We start from the raw sequence: 19,936 nt of genomic DNA, 5'->3' as shown, positions 1-19,936 counted from the left end.
GAGAGAATCTGTAGTCTCCTAAGGTCACACAGCACGTCAATCTAGGTCCTCACTGAGCCCGCACGTGCCAGGCCCTGTGGCAGCACATAACATCCACGCTCTCACTCAGTCCATAAAATCCTTCAAGCAGGATTTTTTAACCCCATTTCATAAACGAGGCACCCAGTTCAGAGAGGTTGGATAATCTGGCCCCACTGGCCCCGGGAGGAGACATCACCAGGTGGTTTGAGCTGATACCTGTCACCTTCCTCTCAGGCACTCAGGTCCCTGAATTCCCTTCTGGGCTCTGCCTCTCCTCCTGTCCAAGCCTCACAGCCTCCACCAAGGGGCACAAGGTACCACGGAGCTGAGGCAGAGGCAAGGTCCAGAGATCCCATAATCTAGAAGGTTCGGCCTGCTCCCAGGACCCTGCTGATCACCCCACCCACACCCACAGTTGGGCCAAGAGCCCGCCAGGGCCACAGTAGGATCCTGACTCCAGGGTTGTGGGGAGTCGGCCCTCCGTTCTGCTCCAGGGACCTCCCACAAAGGAGACTCTCAGGTTCCCTGGGGACCCAGAAGCCTGCTGCCTGCAAGCACTGAGCAGCCCCAGAAAAGGAAAAAGATGAAACAAATTGGTTCTTAAGACAAGCAAAAAGGAATTATAAGAAATCTCAAATTCCTTTTTATCTTGACGGGATTACCCCCAAGGATGCTGCAGAAAAAGCAGCACTTAAATAGAGCCCTCAGGCAACAGTTTCTCAACTGCCCAGGCGCCTGAGGGTCCCGCAGTGTCCTGGAGCCAGCCGGCCCCTAGTCGTCCATCATGGAGCTCTTCGCCTCCACGTATTCCAGGGCCTTTGCCTTGACTGCCTGCACATCCTTCTCTGAGCCGTGTTGCTTCTCATAGTCCAGGTAGCGCTTGAAGAAGAATTTCATTCGCTTGGGGGCCAGGCTCAGGTGAATGACCCGCTCGAAGATGGCCCTGGGAGGGAGAGCAGATGGCGTTTGCCTCTCGGTCCCTAGCCACGTGATTCCTGGCTGACCTTCACTCACTGCTCTCAGGCTCTGGAGCACTCCCACTTCTATCTTTATTTTTATTCCTATTATAAACTGTCACGTCCGTGGACAGAGAGAACACCACCCCTGCTTTCCAGAGGAGCAGACTGAGATGCTACAGGGCGGAGTGCCCTGAAGGCACACAGGGAATCAGGACAGAGCTAATGGGACGGGACACCAGTAAGGTGTGGATCTGTGAGGACAGCTCTGCTTAAAACTCACCGAGAGGCGTGGGCGGGTACCAACTCTTTCTGGACCACAGTCCAGCCATCTCTAATCCTCCCTGTCTTGGGGGGATGCTGGTAGTGGTAGGTGAGACCATGCCTGTGAACACTCTCTACTATGAAAGCCAGGCTCAGCATTAATTATGAAGAAAACCCTGTCTCCTGACTCCCAGGCCTGGGGCCAGCCTACTTCCCAGCTGAGGTTTCATCCAGACCGGTGGCTGGCCCCCAAGGTAGAAAAAGAAATTGGAAATGTGAATGCCACAGAACCTGCTGTGTCATGTCAAAGCCATTTTCCAGACAGAGTTAGAGAACTGGGGTGCTGGAAGCTGGTGTGGGGCTAAAACTCCTGAGTGGTCAATGCCCGCCCCCTACCCCGCCACAGAGAATGAGGCCTCAGCCCATCCTCCCCTCTCACCGGGCTTCCTTCTGGCTGCCATGCTTGATGATCATGTCGATGTAAACCGACCAGACATCTGTGCGCTTCGGGTAGATGCTCAGTGTGCTCTCAAAAATGGCTCTGGCGCGTTCCGCATCCCCTAGCTGGAACTCAAGCTGCGCAAACTTGGCGATCACATCCACGTCTGCAGGGAGAGGATGGCTCAGGCATAGAAAGCAGAGAGACATCCTCATCACAACACATGACTCTACAGGCACAGAGTCTGATGCCTGATTTCCTGTCCTTGGGTCCCGAGACCCAGGTGATGACAAGAGGGATGCAGGGGCGGGTTGAGGGCTAAATACACAGATGGGCACTGCTCTATGACTCCCAAACAGCAGACATTCTACTCTCTGGGCCCAGAAGGTGGATGGGGGATGGGAGGTAGGTGTGGGGCAGGCAGGCACAGGCAAAGAATTGATGCTAATCCCTTTTTTGTTCCTCAACCTCTGGAGTTTAACATTTAAAATGCAACACGAGCACATGTTCAGGAGTATATAATCAACAGAGAGCAAGCTACGTACCTTCCAGAAGGCTTCCCTAAACCAGCCCTTGGATGAGAAGACCCCCATGCCCCTGCCCAGATTCTACTGTGCTCAGGATCTGTGTGGGTGGAAGGAATGAGCACTCACGCTCTTTCTTAGGCAGGCATTCGAGGGCTCGCTGCATCACACGGTGACTGGCCTCCGCCTTTCCCCTCCGTAGAAGGAAGGCGCCGTATTTGACCCAGACAGCTTTCTCCTGCCTGAAACGCTTCAGCATCCGGTTGTAGAGTTCGCCAGCTTCCTGTGGGAAGAATGATGTAAGCTGAGAGAGTGGATGAGAGCAGAGGGGGCAACGACAGAGACAGATGGCTACGCTCGTGGGAAGCTAGCCCTGGGCTCAGGGGCTCCCTCAGCATCCAGGCCCTGATCCACTATGTGAGGGGAAAGGGCAGGCACCCGGGATGACGAGAGCATGTGCTGGGGAGTCTCCCTCCTAATCCCATGCCGCGAGGAGGTCGAGACTAGAAGAGAGCGCGTGAGCACGATGAGGGCGAGGAGAGACGAAAGGGGCGACTGGGCTACATCGCCTCCCGTCTGTGACACCTCTATTGGTGGCTCAAGGGTGGGGGAAACGACTTCTCCCACCTGAAGACGAGCAAGCCTCGGGCAGGACTGGGCCCAGAGGCAGGGGTTTCCCCCTCTCCGAGACGTCCCCGCTGCCTCAGGGACTTCCAGGAGCTTGTCTCTGAGTGGCTGAGGCCCCTCTGGAAGCCGGCTGCCTGGCCCAGACCCCTACCTGGAATTTCTCTGACTTGGTGTAAATGTCAGCCAGATGGAGAAAGACCTTCAGAGGCTCATTGTACTGCACGGCCCGCTCGAAGACCTTGGTCAGCGACTCCTGGGAGCCATACATGTTTTCTAGGTTCAGCAGGGCCACCCACACGTTCAGCTTCTCCTGCTCCTCTCTGGAGGGAGAAGAGTCAGCACATGAGTCCATCCTCTCAGCCCCATGAGCCCCCACTCCCAAGTAGGGGGCTAGAGCCACGGCCCCTCCCCAGGCTCCACCTATGTCCTCAGTCCCCAACCCCACAAGCCAGCACTGAGAGCCCCCATCCCCACGCAGCTCATGTAGAAGCAGGAACCCCAATCCATGGCTGCGGGGTCTGAGGCTCCCCTGATTTCTGCCTCCACTCCTGGGAAGGAAATCTACCAAATCTCAAACTGGCCTGAGGTCTGGGCTGGACGGGGCAGAACCTGTGGTCTGAATCTCCCCTCAAACTACGATAATGATGCACAGGAGCACCATCCCTGTTCACTAGCTTTTGGGAAACCTGCTAGAACCTCGGCCTGGAAGATGGTCACACCAGGATTTTCACCCAGGTATGTGGAGAGGCAAGTTTTTCCTCTTCTACTTTTCTCCAAGTGGGGCACCTGAAGTGTAGGGACTCATGGAAATGTGACCCTAGCTCTCTCAGTGAAGAGGACCATGAAATATAAATGAGCAGATCTATGTCACGACCGGCCTCTGAGAGAAAGCCTGTGAAGCCATGGGCCCTGGTGGCAGTCACCCCAACTGCCGCAGGCCTGTGGAGGAAACATGGCCCTCCCTGAGGAAAGACGGGGCCCAAAGCAGGACGGCGGGGCCGGGACCTGAAGGAGATGGTCTTGAGCGCCCTCTCGGCCACGGCCCGGGCCTTCTCGATCTCTGTGGCCTGCAGGTGGAAGGCCATGTACTGCAGCCACAGGAGGGAGCTGCTGGGCGAGCTCAGCACCAGTCGGTCGAAGTCCTCGGCCGACTCCGGCTGTCGCCCAGGATCCATCAGCGCCTCCTCGATGCGGGACAGCTCCTTCTCCGCCTTCTGCTTCTCCAGCTCCCTCTCCTTCTTGCTTTTCTTCTTCTGCTGTGGAAAGCAGAGCAGCAGGTGAGTCGTCTGCTCCTCAGACCCGGAGAGGTCTGCGGTGGAAGCCAGGAGCCTGCAGGGCAGTCTGCGGCTCGGCAATCACTCCCCGCCTGGGACAGCCCCACCCGCCAGAAGAGACACCGAGGCTAGGGCAGAGCATGGGAGCCCAAGGGTCCCTGCAAAAGAGGTGATGCCCTGGAAGATACGGCACCGTGGCTTGCTCTGGCTTCTCGTCCTCCTCGCTGTCCGAGCTCTCTCCGTGAGGTGGCAAGGCCGGGGTCAGGGTGTCCAGACCCACATCCCAAACGAAGCCGGAAGACAGCTGCAGCCGGGGTGCTTCTGCTGGCCTGGTCAGCTTCTCCTGAGCATCAAAGGCGCGCGTGAGGCCAGCACTGGGCCCAGCGGCCCCTGCTCCCCCACCCCTTCCCACTGGAGGAGGAGGGGCTCCCACCATGCCCAGAAACCTAGAGGTCTACACCAGGCTACACCCTGGTCCACTGGGGAAACTTACAGGAGTGACGAAAAGCTTTCTTTGTAAATAAGTAAACTTAAGTAATAATTTTTTAAGAGCTACATATGCATACACACATTAATGCTAGGACAGAGGTGTGCAGAACGCTCTGAGGGAGGCAGGGAAGCCCTTCCACACCGGTCCTCGGTGGTGTCCTCATTTCTCACTAGGAGACAGTCTCAGACAGGCTGAAAGCCTTTCTTTGCCGGCTCTCCCACCTCCTGACTAATTTAATTTAGCTCCACTTAATAAATGTGAATTAGAATTGACTCTTAAGCCCACTCAACAGTTAAGCAGGGGCCCTGTCCTTGGGACCTGATGACCAACTGAGGAAACTAGCCTCGCCACCTTTTCCTATTTTACAGAAAATGAAGACAAAAAAGGGGTGCTGATGACAGCCCAGTCCTCAGGCGGGAGACCAGGGACCCTCCTCCCGGAGCAGCCCTCCTCCCCAAACCCCGCCGCCCCTCACCTTGGGCAACATGCTCATCTCTTCTGCCTCTTCTCCTTCTCGGTAATACACTTCCACACCACTGTCGTCCTCTTCGGACAGGGCAGCTTTCTTCTGCTTCTTGTTCCCGATTTCCTTGGATGACAGGCAGGGACGATGCTGAGTCTCGCTTCTCTCCATGGCCCAGGGGGTGCTTGATCCCTGCCCTCCCAGCAGCACCCAGCACCCCACCCAAACTCAGCTGCTCTTAGTCCAAGAGGATGCGGCGAGGCAGCTGCTGGTGGCTTCTAGAAGGCTCGCCTTCCACGTGAGGGGAGGCCATCTTCCCGAGGGCCCTACCTGCTCACTGCTGGACTCGGGGTGGGGCCGCTTGCCCAGCTTCTTTGCCTGGGGCTTCTGGGGCTCTTTCTTATCCTTGCTGGGTGGCTGCGCCCCCTCTTGCCCCTTCCCAGTTCTCTTCTCTTTCTGTTTCTGCTTCTTCTTCTCCTTTGCTTTTCCCTCGTGGTTTCTCTCCGCGGCCTCCGTTTCCCTGCCCTCTTGCTTTGGAGGTGGCTGTCCCAGGGGGGCAGAAAGCACGTCCTGCTTTCCAGTGGCGTCGGGGAGGAGTGACAGCTCTACCAGGCTCTCCTGATGGTTCAGGCTACGACAGCACGGCAGGGAGAGTGGATGACGAGGACCACACAGTACAATGGGTCCTGCCCCCACCTGCCCTGGAATCATTCAGTCAGCTTGGGAATGACCCACACATCGTACAACACTTGGCAGAAAAATACAGAGTGTGGCTGTGCTGCCCCTTCCTCCAGCCCCAGCTACAGGTGCTGTGCAAGGAAAAGTACACACCTGCTTTCAGGAGCTGAGGCAGAAGGCGCCAAACAAAGGGAGTTCATGGACCACATTTACCATTACCTAGGCCATGATGTTTAAAGTTTACCTCTCAATCTCCTCCCAGAGTTCCCAGAGAAAGGGGTAAGAGAGAGAGAAGGCACCTACCGTAGGACCTTGGCTGTGAGCAGCTTCCCCTCAGGGAGGTGTCTGTCATAAGGAGCGTTCTTGGACTGGTTGTGCTGGGAGACGTGTGGGTGTCGGGCCAAACCCGTAACTGAGGGGCCAAGGCTGACAGGAGAGAGACAAGCATTCCGTGGTCGTAAACATGGCAATGGAGTCCCAGCCAAGCTAGTGCCCGAACCTTCCCAGAGACCCAAGTGGGACAAGGATTTACAACAGACACAAGGTTCTTGGCATTCAACTAAATAAAGAGGGCTTTGTAGACTGGAAAAATCATCCTGCATAACAAAGATATAATTGAAAGGTATTTTTCACCCCATATCAGAGCATCACACCACACAACTCAAAAGCTGCTAGAAAGACAGAAGACAATAAGAAAACATAGTAACAGCAGGGGAGGATGCAGCGTCTGGCACCGGCAGCTCACGGAACGCTTACAAATCGTGACATGCCATATTCTTTGTCCAAAACACCAAACAGAAGAATAATTTAAAACTTTTTTTAAAAGTATGAAAAGACTTGGAATTTAAAACACTGTGGGAACTCAAGAGTCTCCTTCCTTCACGTTCCTTCAGAGATGGTGACTGAGGGAGCAGTGGGGGCCAACCAGGAGAGGCTCCTGGAGGACACGGGGCTGGTCCACGTCCCCAGGCTCCACCTCACTCACCCTACGAGCACGCCGGACGGCTGGACGGACTTCACAAAGCCCCTCAAGAGCTGCCCTTCCTCAAGGTCCTCAATGGAGTTAATCTCTGGATCTGTTATTCTGCTTTTCGTCTCTGGGTTCGTCCTAAAGGAATAAAAAGGCTTACACACATACCTCTAATCCCTTTGCCCACCCTCACCCCTAACTCTCCCGTGATAATGTGCTCAGTCACTCAGTCATGTCAGACTCTGCCAGCCCATGGTCTGTAGCCCGCCAGGCTCCTCTGTCCATGGAATCTCCCAGACAAGAATATTGGAGCCCCTTGCCATTTCCTGCTCCAGGGGATCTTCCCCACCCAGGGATCAGGCCCACATGTGCTGCATCTCCCTCACTGGTGGGAGGATTCTTCACCACCGCGCTACCTGGAAGACCTCCTGTGGTAACAACTCTTTGTAAGAATGTGACTCTGGACCTGTCAGTAGGACATCGCCTGAAGAGCCCAGCCCCACCTTCTCCTGAAGTCCTGTCAGCTCTGGACAGCGCTAACAGTAACAGGGAGAGGATGGTCAAGCCAGAGGGAGGTCAAGCCTCATAAATGTCCATTTCAAACCATGACTTCAGGCCAAACCACTTGACGGCACTCGCCCCTGCTGTGTAACCCTGGGGGCTACATCACCTCCCTTCACCAGGACCACCAACAGGCAAGCCCAAGCCCCACTCTGGATGTCTGCACCTTTCCCTGGGAAACAAGAGCCTGAGCAGACAGGTTCTTCTACAGTTAGAATGTCCTCAGCTTTTCTGGATAAAAACAGGGCCAGGCATAAAGGAGGTGAGCGGTGAGGCAAGCTGGGAGGCCCAAAGCCCTGTCAGATCCACGCAGCCTCTCCTCAGTCCTCTGGGAGGTTCTTCCCCGATTCTTGTCCCGATGACACAGACACTCACCTGGATGATCTCAGCGACAAAGTCAATACAGGGGTCGCAGCGGACAGGACATAACACCTAGAACGGGAACAAAGGAGAAGGCAATGCAGACCCCAGCAGCTTGGGAGACGGGAGAGGGCCTCGGCTTCCTCTCACAAGGCTGAGCAACAGGCGAGAGTGAGGGCTCTGCTCTTCAGCTTGCTGACCACCTGCCGAGGGACTCGGGACAAGGCCCTTCTCTGGGCCTCAGTCCATCAGGTAAAAGCAGCGCTACTTGCTCTTCTCACCCAAGAATGGTGATGGCAGGAGGAAACCAGAGGACACGCGAGCCCTCTGGAAGGCATGCAGAGCCACGTGGGGAACACGCAGGAGATGAGACCTGCCCCGTGTCACGAGTTTGGAGGGTTTGATCTCGTGGAGAGACTCACCCAGGGAACCGTGGCAGGGACGGCCCAGGACCACTGCGGATTCACAGTTCAGAGGCGGCCCCCCGAGTGAGACCTAAGCGGGGAAGGCTTCTGCGGGGAAAGTAGGGTTTACTCTTGCTAGGGGGCTTCCACACTCACATCACAGAAAATAGCAAGTAACCACCCAAAGTTACAGGGTAGAGAATCTTACCAGGAGGAAGGGTCTCAGCAACAATACAGCCCAAATCCTCCCACGATGGCATCTGTGTTTCCCACCAGGGCATCACAGCCCTTAATGCAGGGAAGGAGCTGAAGGGACTGTCTGCCTTTAGTTAACTTATAAGTTAACTTATAAGTCAAGGAACTACAACTGAACACTACTCATATGCTTAACTATAAGGTTATTTTAAAAATATATTTTGCTGAAAATAGAAAAATCACATCTGTATTTTGTAAGCCTAAAGAAAAGAAATGATTCTGGATTTCTCTGTGACATTCTTCTTCTCCTAGGCCCTGGGCATTTTTGTGCTGTTGAGCTCTGGCAAGTGGCTGAGAATGAAGGCAGGTGCTGGTGGCTGGGACACTCGAGATGGGAAAGAGCAATTACTGCTTTCCAGTCTCACCCTCCGGAAGGTGCCTACTCCATTGCTGGATAATTGTGTGTGACTGTCAGAAAAGTACATATTGTACCAAGCTGAAATATGCCTCTCCAATGCTAGTTTATTCAGGCTATAAAATGGTTTCAAAACTCTGTGCATCCAAAATAGTTAATAAAGCAACTTGACCAAGCAAAGCACAGAACAAATGTAAACAGCCAACAACCATGAAAAATGGCCAGTAAGAGAAATTCAAGTTAAATTAAGAGATCACTCTGGGCCTATTCAGTGGCAAAGATTAAAAATTAAGAATATCCAGTGTTAGATAAAATTAAGTCCCAGTGTCAAGACTTCCCTGGTGATCCAGTGGTTAAAACTCTGCACTCCCAATGCAGGGAACATGGTTTTGATCCCTAGTTGGGGAAATAAGATCCCACATGCCACACAGAAAAAATACCCAGTGTTGACAGAGGTGTGAAATATGAACAGACACATTAACTGTTAATAGAAATAAAATTCAGCACAGTCCTTTTGGAAGATACTCTGGCAAGATGTTTAACATTATTTAACCCATCAATTTTACTTCTAGAAATTTATTTCACACACATACTTGCACTAGTATCCAAACATGTGCAAACATACTGACTTCAACATTACTGTCCATCAACAGAATTATTTACATAAACTGAGTTTAAAAAAACACAAAATGCAACTCAAAAAAAAATGATAAAAGTAAGGTAAAAGAACAAGGAAGTTTTCAAAATACTAGCATAGGAAAGAAAAAGTGCATGAGTCACTGCTATTAAGAAAAAGCAAGTTGCAGAACAGTATAGAAAATTAAATTCTACTATTACATAAGGGAAAATTATAACTACATATATTAGAGTCTTGAAAGAAATCAAAGCAAAAGTGATGGAGAAACAGAGGAGCAACAGCAATGTTCAGTTTCCATCTTATATGCTATTTTTTTTCTGGTACAAAACCACACACCTATAATTAAAAAAAATCAAAACCCCAAAAATCCCCACCAATCCCACAGATAGTGGGGAAAAGGAAAAGAATCCAGCCTACCTGACAATCTGCTGTGGGACGAAGTCTTCCAGGTGCGTCTCTGAGTAGGAGTCACTTACATGAAACATACTGACTCTTCCAACCCTCCCAAAGGGGAAGGAGACGGTCAGCCCCTCCTTGGGCGTCACCTTCACCACACGGCCCATGGCCACTTCCCCCTTTTTGAGTTTGTGAGGACCTGGCAGGACAATGAACCAGATTCAGGGAAAAAGAAGTGAGCCAAGAAAGAAGCTGAGACAGTAGCCAACCAGAGGCTGGCGGGAGGTGAAGGTGTCTGGGCTCAGGGTGTCTAGGATGAGTGGACCGGAATAATCACACAGACCCAGACCACTGTACCACGTGGTCAAGGATGCCAGGGCTGAGTGTTGGATGACCCTTTCTGAGAGACCTAAGAAAAACAACTGTAGGTAAAGGTGTCTCAGACACAGGCCACAGAGCAAAGCTCCTAGAGAAAAGCTGTTCCAAGGACACAGCCTCTGCACTAGACTTTCTGAGAATGCCAACATCCACGGCATCCTTCAACCTGGGCGATGACTAAGACCTTCTCCCAACCCTTTCCACCCCCTCCCTTCCTTGACCAGGTCCCATTTCATCACCACACCTATGAGTGAAAGACACAAGAAGGCCTTGGAGGACTCTGCTGGGCCAACCACGGTGGCCTTCAGGGCCTGGCCAATCTGGAACTTCTTATCTGGATGTTTCAGAACCTAGAAGGACAAAAAATTTCCTTTGATGTTTGAAGAAAGGCTGTCATTTATCTAAAACCACAGTACAGTAAGTATCCCCTATGGGACGGTTCCCTGTCCCCACTGTGAGCACACACCAAGGATTAAGTCGAGCTCAGGGAGCTGGGGTTTCCTCTCCAGGCATCTCAGGCACACTGACCTTGAAGCTAAGAGAAGTGAGCAACAGGGGAATTCTCCCTCGGATGTCTGGAGCAATCTCCACCTCGAGCCATTTCTTAACCATGTTGTACTAGGAGGGAAAAAAAACGAGGAGAAATGGAATGGGGCAGATACAAGCATCTCTTCTTTTCCTTTCACTAAAACAGACACTTCTAAAATCACATTGACAGGGCCCTAATTCTACATTTTCCCAAGTAACAGGAACTCACCCCCACGGCCCAATGCCCCTGCCCACCCTCTACTTCTCACAGGCTTTACTCAGTCTAGCTCAGAGTCCCCACCAGCACAGCAGAACACACATCCCTCCTGGTGCCTCGGCTGATCAGGAGGCAGAAAAGGCCTCAGAGGTAACGTCCTCAGAACCAGTCCCACTGACCTCGTAGCCACCTCCAAGCTCAGTTGTGCACAGTGAGTTAGCAGCCTTCAGGGACTAACATCTCATTTCTAAATCAGTTTAGATTTTTTGACTGACACAGTGCTCTACCCTAAATATACACCCCAATTTCCAAGTCAACCCAGTAAAACATTTATCAAGCAGCCACTACACGCGGCATGATAGTGATAACCGCCAGGCCCTGCCTTCAGAGAGATTACAGTCTGCAAAAAGTTAAGTTGAATGAGTATGCAAATAACTAGAGCAGAAAGCAACACACAGGAGTATAATATGCTACAGCCTCTATAGGAGAACTAGTAAGAAGGGAAGGTTATCTGTGCTAGACCTTGAATTATAGGCAATGGGAAGAGACAGTACCCCAGTGTAGAAATAAAGAAGGGAAAAAAGAGGTTTTCAGCATGACCGGTACTCCAGATTCACGAGGTCAGATCATAAAGAGTCCTTTTTTTTGGCCACTTATGGATCTTAGCCCCCAACCAGGGATCAAACCCATACCCCTGGCAGTGGAAGTGAAAAGTCCTAAGCACTGGACCACCAGGGAATCCCTCTGAAGAACCTTCAATATTACTCTAAGGCATCTTGGGTTTATGAATATCTACAGACAAAAAGTAACTAAAGGCATCAAGCATCATGGACATAATTAGACAGATGCTCATGCAGGAAGACTCTGGCAACACTGAAGAGGAGTTATCCCTCAAGGTCAAGCCCAGACAGACCGTGACCTTCTCTCTGATATATTCTAACCAGTACAGTTCTCACTGATCTCTTCCCTTTACTCAACTACGATTCCACTTAGGGTGTGAACACATAATCTGACACCCAATTTACATATTGCTTTACACTGTTCCTGAGCTTTACGAAAGGCAAAAATCTAAAATCCAATACTTTATTTTCAATAAAATTTTTTATTTCTTGTATGTTCTGATAAAGCTTTATTTGTGGACACGGAAATGTGAATTTTACATTATTTAAAATAAAGTACTGGATTAAACTTCTAGCTCTATGATGTATTTTTCTGTCTATTTTGTACAAGAAATCTACAAATACATAGAACTGTGAGTTGCTTGCTGTTTGGAAGCCATAAATTTAGCTCCTTGAACAGACCACATGTCTTCTAGGAGCAGAGGGCTTTACTGTCTCCCACACATCAGCAAGGCAGCAAGCACAGAATCAAAGCCTAGTGCAAATGGTCATTGCCAGTTCCTTCCCCCTTTCTTCTATAAGAAAGACAGTACTGCATTGCAGGGCATGCACTTCTCACCTTCTTCAAGAAGCAAGTCACAGTCTGACCAGGCTGATACTGTTTAATCTTCTCCAAGGGGCTTACAGAGTGAGTGTTGAGAGTAGTATGGCCATCCTCCTTCAGCTCACTGTTTGCAGAAAGGCAATGGAAAGAGTAAACCAATCTCTATAAGCTTCTAGCTTGAGACCATCTCCCCCAACTGGCCTTGGATTAATTTTACTGGACTCCCCTAACACATACACACCAACCATGCACACCCCCATTTCCGTCCATAAACGGGAATGAATTTTCACAATACCTGCAGGAAAGTTAATCCTTTCCAACTCACTCACCTAGGTATGAACAAACTACAAAGTAGGTAGCCAACAATAATCTTCATAAGTGTAGAAAATGAAATGACTTTCCTTATTTCAATGCTTGAGCTACCGCTTTACTGTTTGCAGAACTGCTTTCACAGATGAATGTGACGACACTCTCATGTGTGACTCAAACAGGAAAGATATTGCTGCTGTTGCTAAGTCGCTTCAGTCGTGTCCGACTCTGTGCGACCCCATAGATGGCAGCCCACCAGGCTCCCCCGTCCCTGGGACTCTCCAGGCAAGAACACTGGAGTGGGTTGCCATTTCCTTCTCCAATGCATGAAAGTGAAAAGTGAAAGTAAAGTCACTCAGTCATGTCCAACTCTTAGCGACCCCGTGGACTGCAGCCCACCAGGCTCCTCTGTCCACGGGATTTTCAGGTAAGAGTACTGGAGTGGGGTGCCATTGCCTTCTCCAAAGAAAGATACTATTAAACTCATTTTATGCTACAGACCCAGGAACTCAAGTCAGAGCTTCTGACTCAAAAATTCAGGGCTCTGTCCTGTGCTACTCTGGCATTACCACTTTCTTGATTCTCTTTGTCTATGCAGAAAAGCAACGAGGAGATGTGGTCTGAAAATTATCAGTCTACAAATCACTTCAAAGGAAGCAAACAACTCCCACCGTTCCAACCTAGCCCAGCTTACCCATCCAAATTTCTAAAACAAAACAGAACTCGTCAATAACATGGTAAAAGTAACACTGGTAAAACTGTAACATATAATAGCCAAATACTGGTGAATATAAAAACCACAGGAAACTCACATACAAGTAAAGCTGAAATACAGATATCCTATGAACTTTGAGAACATGGTACTAAGTGAAATAAACCAGTCACAGAAGGACTATACATGACTCCACTTTCATGAGGCATCTAAAGACATCAAACTCAAACTCAAAGAAACAGAAAGTAGAATGATGGTTGCAAGAGGCTGGGAGGTGAGCAGGAAATGAATGGGTATAGAGTTTTAGTTAATGCAAGACGAAAAAGTTTAGAGATCTGTTTACAACACGTGCATATAGCTAACAATATGCTAAGAGGGTAAATTTATGTTGTGTTTTCACCACAATAAAAAAAATTTGAAAAAAGATTAGAACACAGATAAATACAAAGAAAAGCCCATATGAAGACACTGGGAGGAGAGACCCATCTGCAAGCTGAGACAGGCCTCAAAAGCACAAACCCTACTGATACCTTTGTCTCAGACCAAAAGTCTCCAAAATCATGAGAAAATAGATGTCTGCTGTTTAAGCCAAAAGAAAAAAATTAAAAATAAAACACAAACACACATTACAAGTATGTGTTATCTTTTTTCTTTTTCCCAAATTATTTTAATTTACCTTTCTCTTAAAAAAAAAAAAAAAGCAGCCGTAACTACATTAATGCCAAGAGAAAACTCAGCAACTAGCAGAAATTCCCAAGACACACATAAAGACTCCTGAACCGTCTGCTCTCCTAACTGCAGCCCTTCCAAAGGAGTAATTAATTGATCAGGAAACATCTCATCTAGTTTGAGAGACCCTCACCCACCCTGAACTCTGCTCCAAGATGTAGGACATTCTCTTTGTGCAGGAGATCTCCTTATCTAAGTGGGAATGAAAATACTGCATTTTGAAAATAAGCATTTGTCAAGTTAGTCAACAGCATTGATTAAACAAATGTTTTCCCTCCTGACTTCAAGATGCATAATTTTAAACAAAAGCATTTGAGAAACACAGCAGTTATACCATTGTGTTTATACTATGCTTCTCAGAGGCGTTGATTAAAATAAAATAATTAACAATACAACACAGGTGCACGGAAGAGGTGCAAGATGTGCTCGAGTTTTGCCTGTCCACCTGTCTGTCTGTCACTGTAACTCTCCACCCCCATCTCCTCAATGCAATGCACTCGTTTCCTGGCTTGACCCACGCTGCCACAGCACTGTGAGCATCTGGTGCTCAGGGTCCAGAAGTATGTCCCTATCTCAGACACAAGCCCTCTCAGCACTGTTCCACTTCTCTTCTGATCCCTTTGGGATGCTGAGCAAACCTTAACCTCAGAAAGCTGTTTAAGCTGTCCTGTCCCTGCATGACATCCTAGGCACATTAAGACTTACAGCCTGGATGGATGGGGGCCTGACTGCAGAAGCGCTGGCAGTACTGTGGGTCTAGCTTCACTCACGGATGGCCTGTTCAGTTACAAGAGGCTGGGTTTTGTTGTTTTTTTTTTTTTTGATTGTGGGAAGCAGAAGCAGACAGGCCCACAGATCAACATGCTTAAGATTCTCTGAAAGAATGACCCCAGACAAACTGGATCCACCACTACACGGAACTACCAGTTCTACCAGTCTACTACCAGTTCTACTAGCACACTCAGCATCCCTTGTGGAACATCCCTTTGCATAATCCACCAGAGTATGACCTAAAATTTTCAGTCAACAAGCAGTAGTCCACTCAAAGAACAAGTATTCTTGGCTACATGGTGTATGTTTAGGAATTAGTGAGTTCTAGAATACTAGGTTCAAATAGATTCCAGGGATTAGATCTGATAGACAGAGTGCCTGAAGAACTATGGACGGAGGTTCGTGACATTATACAGGAGGCAGTGATCAAGACCATCCCCAAGAAAAAGAAATGCAAAAAGGCAAATAGGTTGTCTGAGGAGGCCTTACAAAAAGCAGTGAAAAGAGAAGCGAAAGGCAAAGGAGAAAAGATACACCCATTTGAATGCAGAGTTCCAAATAACAAGGAGAGATAAGAAAGCCTTCCTCAGTGATGAATGCAAAGAAATAGAGGAAAGCAATAGAATGGGAAAGAAAAGAGATCTCTTCAAGAAAATTAGAGATGCCAAGGGAACATTTCATGCAAAGATGAGTACATTAAAGGACAGAAATGGTATGGACCTAGTGGAAGCAGAAGATATTAAGAAGAGGTGGCAAGAATACACAGAAGCACTATAAAATATCTTCATGACCCAGATAACCATGATGGCATATGATCACTCACCTAGAGCCAGACATACTGGAATTCGAAGTCAAGTGGGCCTTGGGAAGCATCACTACGAACAAAGCTAGTGGAGGTGATGCAATTCCAGTTGAGCTATTTCAAATCCTAAAAGATGATGCTGTGAAAGTGCTGCACTCAATATGCCAGCAAATTTGGAAAACTCAGCAGTGGCCACAGGACTGGAAAAGGTCAGTTTTCATTCCAATCCCAAAGAAAGGCAATGCCAAAGAATGCTCAAACTACCACACAATTGTACTCATCTCACACACTAGTAAAGTAATGCTCAAAATTCTCCAAGCTGGGCTTCAACAGTATGTGAACCATGAAATTCCAGATGTTCAAGCTGGTTTTAGAAAAGGCAGAGGAACCAGAGATCAAATTGCCAACATCCACTGGATCATGGAAAAACCAAGAGAGTTCCAGAAAAACATTTATTTCTGCTTTATTGACTATGCCAAAGCCTTTGACTGTGTAGATCACAACAAACTGTGGAAAATTCTTAAAAGAGATGAGAATACCAGACCACTTTATCTGCCTCCTGAGAAATCTGTATGAAGGTCAAGAAGCAACAGTTAGAACTGGACATGGAACAACTGACTGGTTCCAAATCAGGAAAGGAGTATGTCAAGGCTGTATACTGTCACCCTGCTTATTTAACTTATATTAGAGTACATCATGAGAAATGCTGGACTGGATGAAGCATAAGCTGGAATCAAGATTGCCAGAAGAAATATCAATAATCTCAGATATGCAGATAACACCACCCTTATGGCAGAAAGCGAAGAAGAACTAAAGAGCCTCTTGAAAGTGAGAGTGAAAAAGTTGGCTTAAAACTCAAAATTCAAAAAAAAAAACCCTCAACATTCAGAAAACTAAGATCATGGCATCAGGTCCCATCATTCCACAGCAAATAGATGAGGAAATAGTGACAGACTTTATTTTTTTGGGCCCCTAATCACTGCACATGGTGATTGCAGCCATGAAATTAAAAGATGCTTGCTCCTTGGAAGAAAAGCTATGACCAACCTAGACAGCATATTAAAAAGCAGAGACATTACTTAGCCAAAGGTCAAGGCTATGGTTTTTCCAGTAGTCATGTATGGATGTAAGAGTTGGACTATAAAGAAAGCTGAGCACCGAAGAATTGATGCTTTTGAAGAATTGATGCTTGAGAGTCCCTTGGACTGCAAGCAGATTAAACCAGTCCATCCTAAAGGAAATCAGTTCTGAATACTCATTGGAAGGACTGATGCTGAAGCTGAAATTCCAATACTTTGGCCACCTGATGTGAAGAACTGCCTCATCTGAAAAGACTCTGATGCTGGGAATGATTGGAGGCTGGAGGAAAAGGGGACAACAGAGGATGAGGTGGTTGGATAGCATCACCAACTCAATGGACATGAGTTTTTTAGTAAGCTCCGGGAGTTGGTAATGGACAGTGAAGCCTGGCGTTCTGCAGTCCATGGGGTTGCAAAGAGTTGGACACGACTGAATGACTGAACTGAACTGAGAATACTAGGTTGAGAGCAAAAATGTTTCTTTTTGTCAAACGTCAACAGACAGACTTGGAATCAGCCTTTAAATTGATACTTAAACTCTGAATACAGCTTTCACATTGATTTTCATATAATCTCTCTAATTTAGCTATACTGAGAAACCAGACAAATCTCTCTTCTGAAGACAAAAAAGACAACCTGGACAGAGAGAGGCAAAATAAGTCACAACACTGGCTGAATTAAGACTAAGAATTCAGGTTCCTGACTCCAAAGCCTATGCTCTTTCAACGGAACCACTGGAGCTCCCCTCACCTTGGCCGAACACTCAACTCTGGGATGGTTCGAATAAATCTGGGATGACTTATTGGGAGAAACCTGGAAAAGAAATAAAGTCAGATCAATTCTCTTATTCTCTGTCACACTATAATCTGGAGATCAGAATTTTTAACTTCACACCCAACCGAGCTTAAAAAAACCACCCATTCCACCGGCACACCGCCCCCTGGTAACATCAGGCTTGAGGGTTTCCATTCTCAATGTCTGAGTCAACGTTCAGAAATTAGCTCATCTGATCTTTTGGGATTCTCATATTAAAGCCTGAAATGAATTTTCCTTACAGACAATATACTCCAACTCTTTCATTCTAAATGAGGCCTAGAGAGAATAAATGATTTACTGAAGTTCCCACAGGTACTGAAATTAATATGCAAATTATTGGCTAGACTTAGAATTCTTCTTTGGTTTTCTTATAGCAAGGACTTCTGCAGCAATAACATAACTGTGACTCGATTTAAAGTAAATGAATACAATTAAGGTATGTACTGGGGAGTGGATTATAGTAACTGCTGATATATACCGAGCAATAACTATGTGTCAGACAACCCAGCAGGCACACTCGGGGCTAGTGTCCTTCTCCAATCGTCGCGATGGCCCTACAAGGTAGTCACTACTTTACAAATTAGGAAAATAAACTGAGAGCCGAGGAACTGTTTAACTCGTGGTCGTGTAATTTTAAGTGGCAAATCTGGAATTCAACCCAGATCTGACTTTAAATGACTGCTCTTAACCACTACCTTATACACCATTAAAAAACAGAGAGAGACAAAGGGACTCTTTGGTGAATACTTTGGTGAACTAAAAGAAAACCTGACATATGCACGATTTTTGGAACCTGCCCCAGTTCCCATCCCTTCTCCCACAATTACAACAAGCTCTCCTCAAAGCCAGACCCTCTGCATAAATAAAAACAAAGCTGAAAAAAAAAAGCCAGCCCCTCGCCCTAGGCTTCCATACTTGAAGGTCTTCATGTCTCTCCCGCCAATCACTCGGGCAGTGACTTTCTTCCCAACTTTCAGCTTGGCAGTAGGAGACGTGCCCACTGGAACATCATCTAGAATGTGGGAGGCATGGATGCAGCCAATGATGCCGTCTTCCAGGGTCACAACCACATGGGTAGGCTTAATGGACTTGACAGTCCCCGTGACCATGTCCCCAATGGACAGGGTGTGCTTCTTTACAGTCCCTATGACCAGGGCCGGATCCACTTCCTCGTCCTCGTCGACTGTCTCTGAGTCCTTCCGGGTCTGTCTCATGGTCCTCTTCGCAGCTGGCCCCTCAACGGCTAAAAGGAGACCGGTCACTCCTGGTTCTGTGGTCTGGAGGGTTAGGGAGACGCCTTGCCCCACTTGCAACTTCTCTGAGTCAAAGCGGAAGGTGTCGTTCAGGTGAGAGGTCAGGGAGAAAGCGGCGAGGTGGCCAGTTTCTACCAAGGAGGCGACAGCAAAGGACTCCTCCAAGTGCTGCACAATGGCCTGGAGGTCACTGCCTTTCTTCAGCTGGAAAACAGAAAACCACCATCCCTGCTTCTTACAGAGCACAAGGACTCATTCCTCACCCACTGGGCAGGGTGTGACTGAGGAAGCCCTCTGAGTCCCGGGGACCCAAGGCTCACGTGAGCTGGAGCAAACTAGCCTCCACTCCCTGGACCCAGTTTCCCCTCCTGTATTCTGAGGCTGTCAACATGATCACACTCAAGGAACTATGTCAGGATCGCCTGGAATTAGCTTCTGTTTTGAATTCAGATTCCTAGTCCTATCCTACAACTGGCAAAAGCAGAACTTTATAGGTGACTCTGATGTACAGCCAGGTGACCGCTAACTGTGCTCCAGCTTTAACACAACACTGTGGTTCCTGCTCTCCTAGTCCTGCAGCTCTCCACCCAATGTTTTCACTCAGCCAACAAGAGAGTCACTACCGACAGCTTCCTGTGTACGAGGATGTAGCCTATCCTTCCCCATCATCCAACCTGTGCTCACGCCTTTACACGAGAGCCAGCTTCACTCAGATGATAAAATGGAAATGGGGCCTACTAGAAAGCTAGTATGCATGCATACTAAGTTGCTTCAGTCGTGTCCGACTCTTTGCGACCCTCTGACAGTAGCCCACCAGGCTCCTCTGTCCATGGAGATGCTCCAGGCAAGAACGCAGAAGAGGGTTGCCGCGCCCTCCTCCAGGGGATCTTCCCGACCCAGGGATGGAACCTGCATCTCTTATGTCTCCTGCATTGGCAGGGAGGGTCTTTACCACTAGTGCCACCTGGGAAGCCCTGTTAGAAAGCTTAGTGAGGGGTTAATACTGTTTGCTACTTCTCTTTGTGTCTCAAAGTCTCAAAATTAGAAGCAACTAGAGGTTAAGGATTACATCTATATAATCCTCTGTAACATACCCTATGCAATGAGAAGCTTAATAAGTACTTCAGAAAATGATGAAATATATGTGTCATCTGGAGAGAAAATGAGAAGCTCTCATTTTGAGAGCCTTCTTGAAGCTATTCTTTGCCCACACTAAGTGGACAGA

At 48.3% G+C, this 19,936-nt stretch overlaps 1 protein-coding gene across 4 annotated transcripts in view; it reads right to left on the bottom strand.

Annotated features, from left to right (window-relative positions):
• Window positions 1–641: 641 nt before the first annotated feature.
• The window catches only part of PDCD11 (programmed cell death 11), a 41,166-nt gene continuing 21,871 nt past the window's right edge, over window positions 642–19,936 (bottom strand). For 2 of the 4 annotated variants that reach the window (XM_086377581.1, XM_086377580.1), the window contains exons 20-36: window positions 18,374–18,915; window positions 17,393–17,455; window positions 12,256–12,364; window positions 10,581–10,670; window positions 10,297–10,402; window positions 9,696–9,873; window positions 7,643–7,699; window positions 6,722–6,844; window positions 6,040–6,162; window positions 5,389–5,689; window positions 5,071–5,184; window positions 4,299–4,448; window positions 3,837–4,087; window positions 2,983–3,151; window positions 2,334–2,487; window positions 1,681–1,846; window positions 642–964 (exon numbers count right to left, since the gene is read on the bottom strand). In XM_086377581.1, the coding sequence (XP_086233707.1) occupies window positions 793–964; window positions 1,681–1,846; window positions 2,334–2,487; window positions 2,983–3,151; window positions 3,837–4,087; window positions 4,299–4,448; window positions 5,071–5,184; window positions 5,389–5,689; window positions 6,040–6,162; window positions 6,722–6,844; window positions 7,643–7,699; window positions 9,696–9,873; window positions 10,297–10,402; window positions 10,581–10,670; window positions 12,256–12,364; window positions 17,393–17,455; window positions 18,374–18,915 (2,868 nt within the window). In that variant the 3' untranslated portion in view covers window positions 642–792. The remainder of the gene's footprint in view (window positions 965–1,680; window positions 1,847–2,333; window positions 2,488–2,982; window positions 3,152–3,836; window positions 4,088–4,298; window positions 4,449–5,070; window positions 5,185–5,388; window positions 5,690–6,039; window positions 6,163–6,721; window positions 6,845–7,642; window positions 7,700–9,695; window positions 9,874–10,296; window positions 10,403–10,580; window positions 10,671–12,255; window positions 12,365–17,392; window positions 17,456–18,373; window positions 18,916–19,936) is intronic. The other 2 variants (XM_086377583.1, XM_086377582.1) reach the window with 1 other exon arrangement.

This window comes from Bos grunniens, chromosome 26 (genome assembly GCF_055505025.1).
Source record: "Bos grunniens cultivar Pamir isolate PY7600 chromosome 26, Bosgru_T2T1.0, whole genome shotgun sequence".
Classification (NCBI taxonomy): domain Eukaryota; kingdom Metazoa; phylum Chordata; class Mammalia; order Artiodactyla; family Bovidae; genus Bos; species Bos grunniens.
The sequence above is the reverse complement of the archived record's forward strand: the minus strand, read 5'-3'. Positions and strand labels throughout refer to the sequence as shown.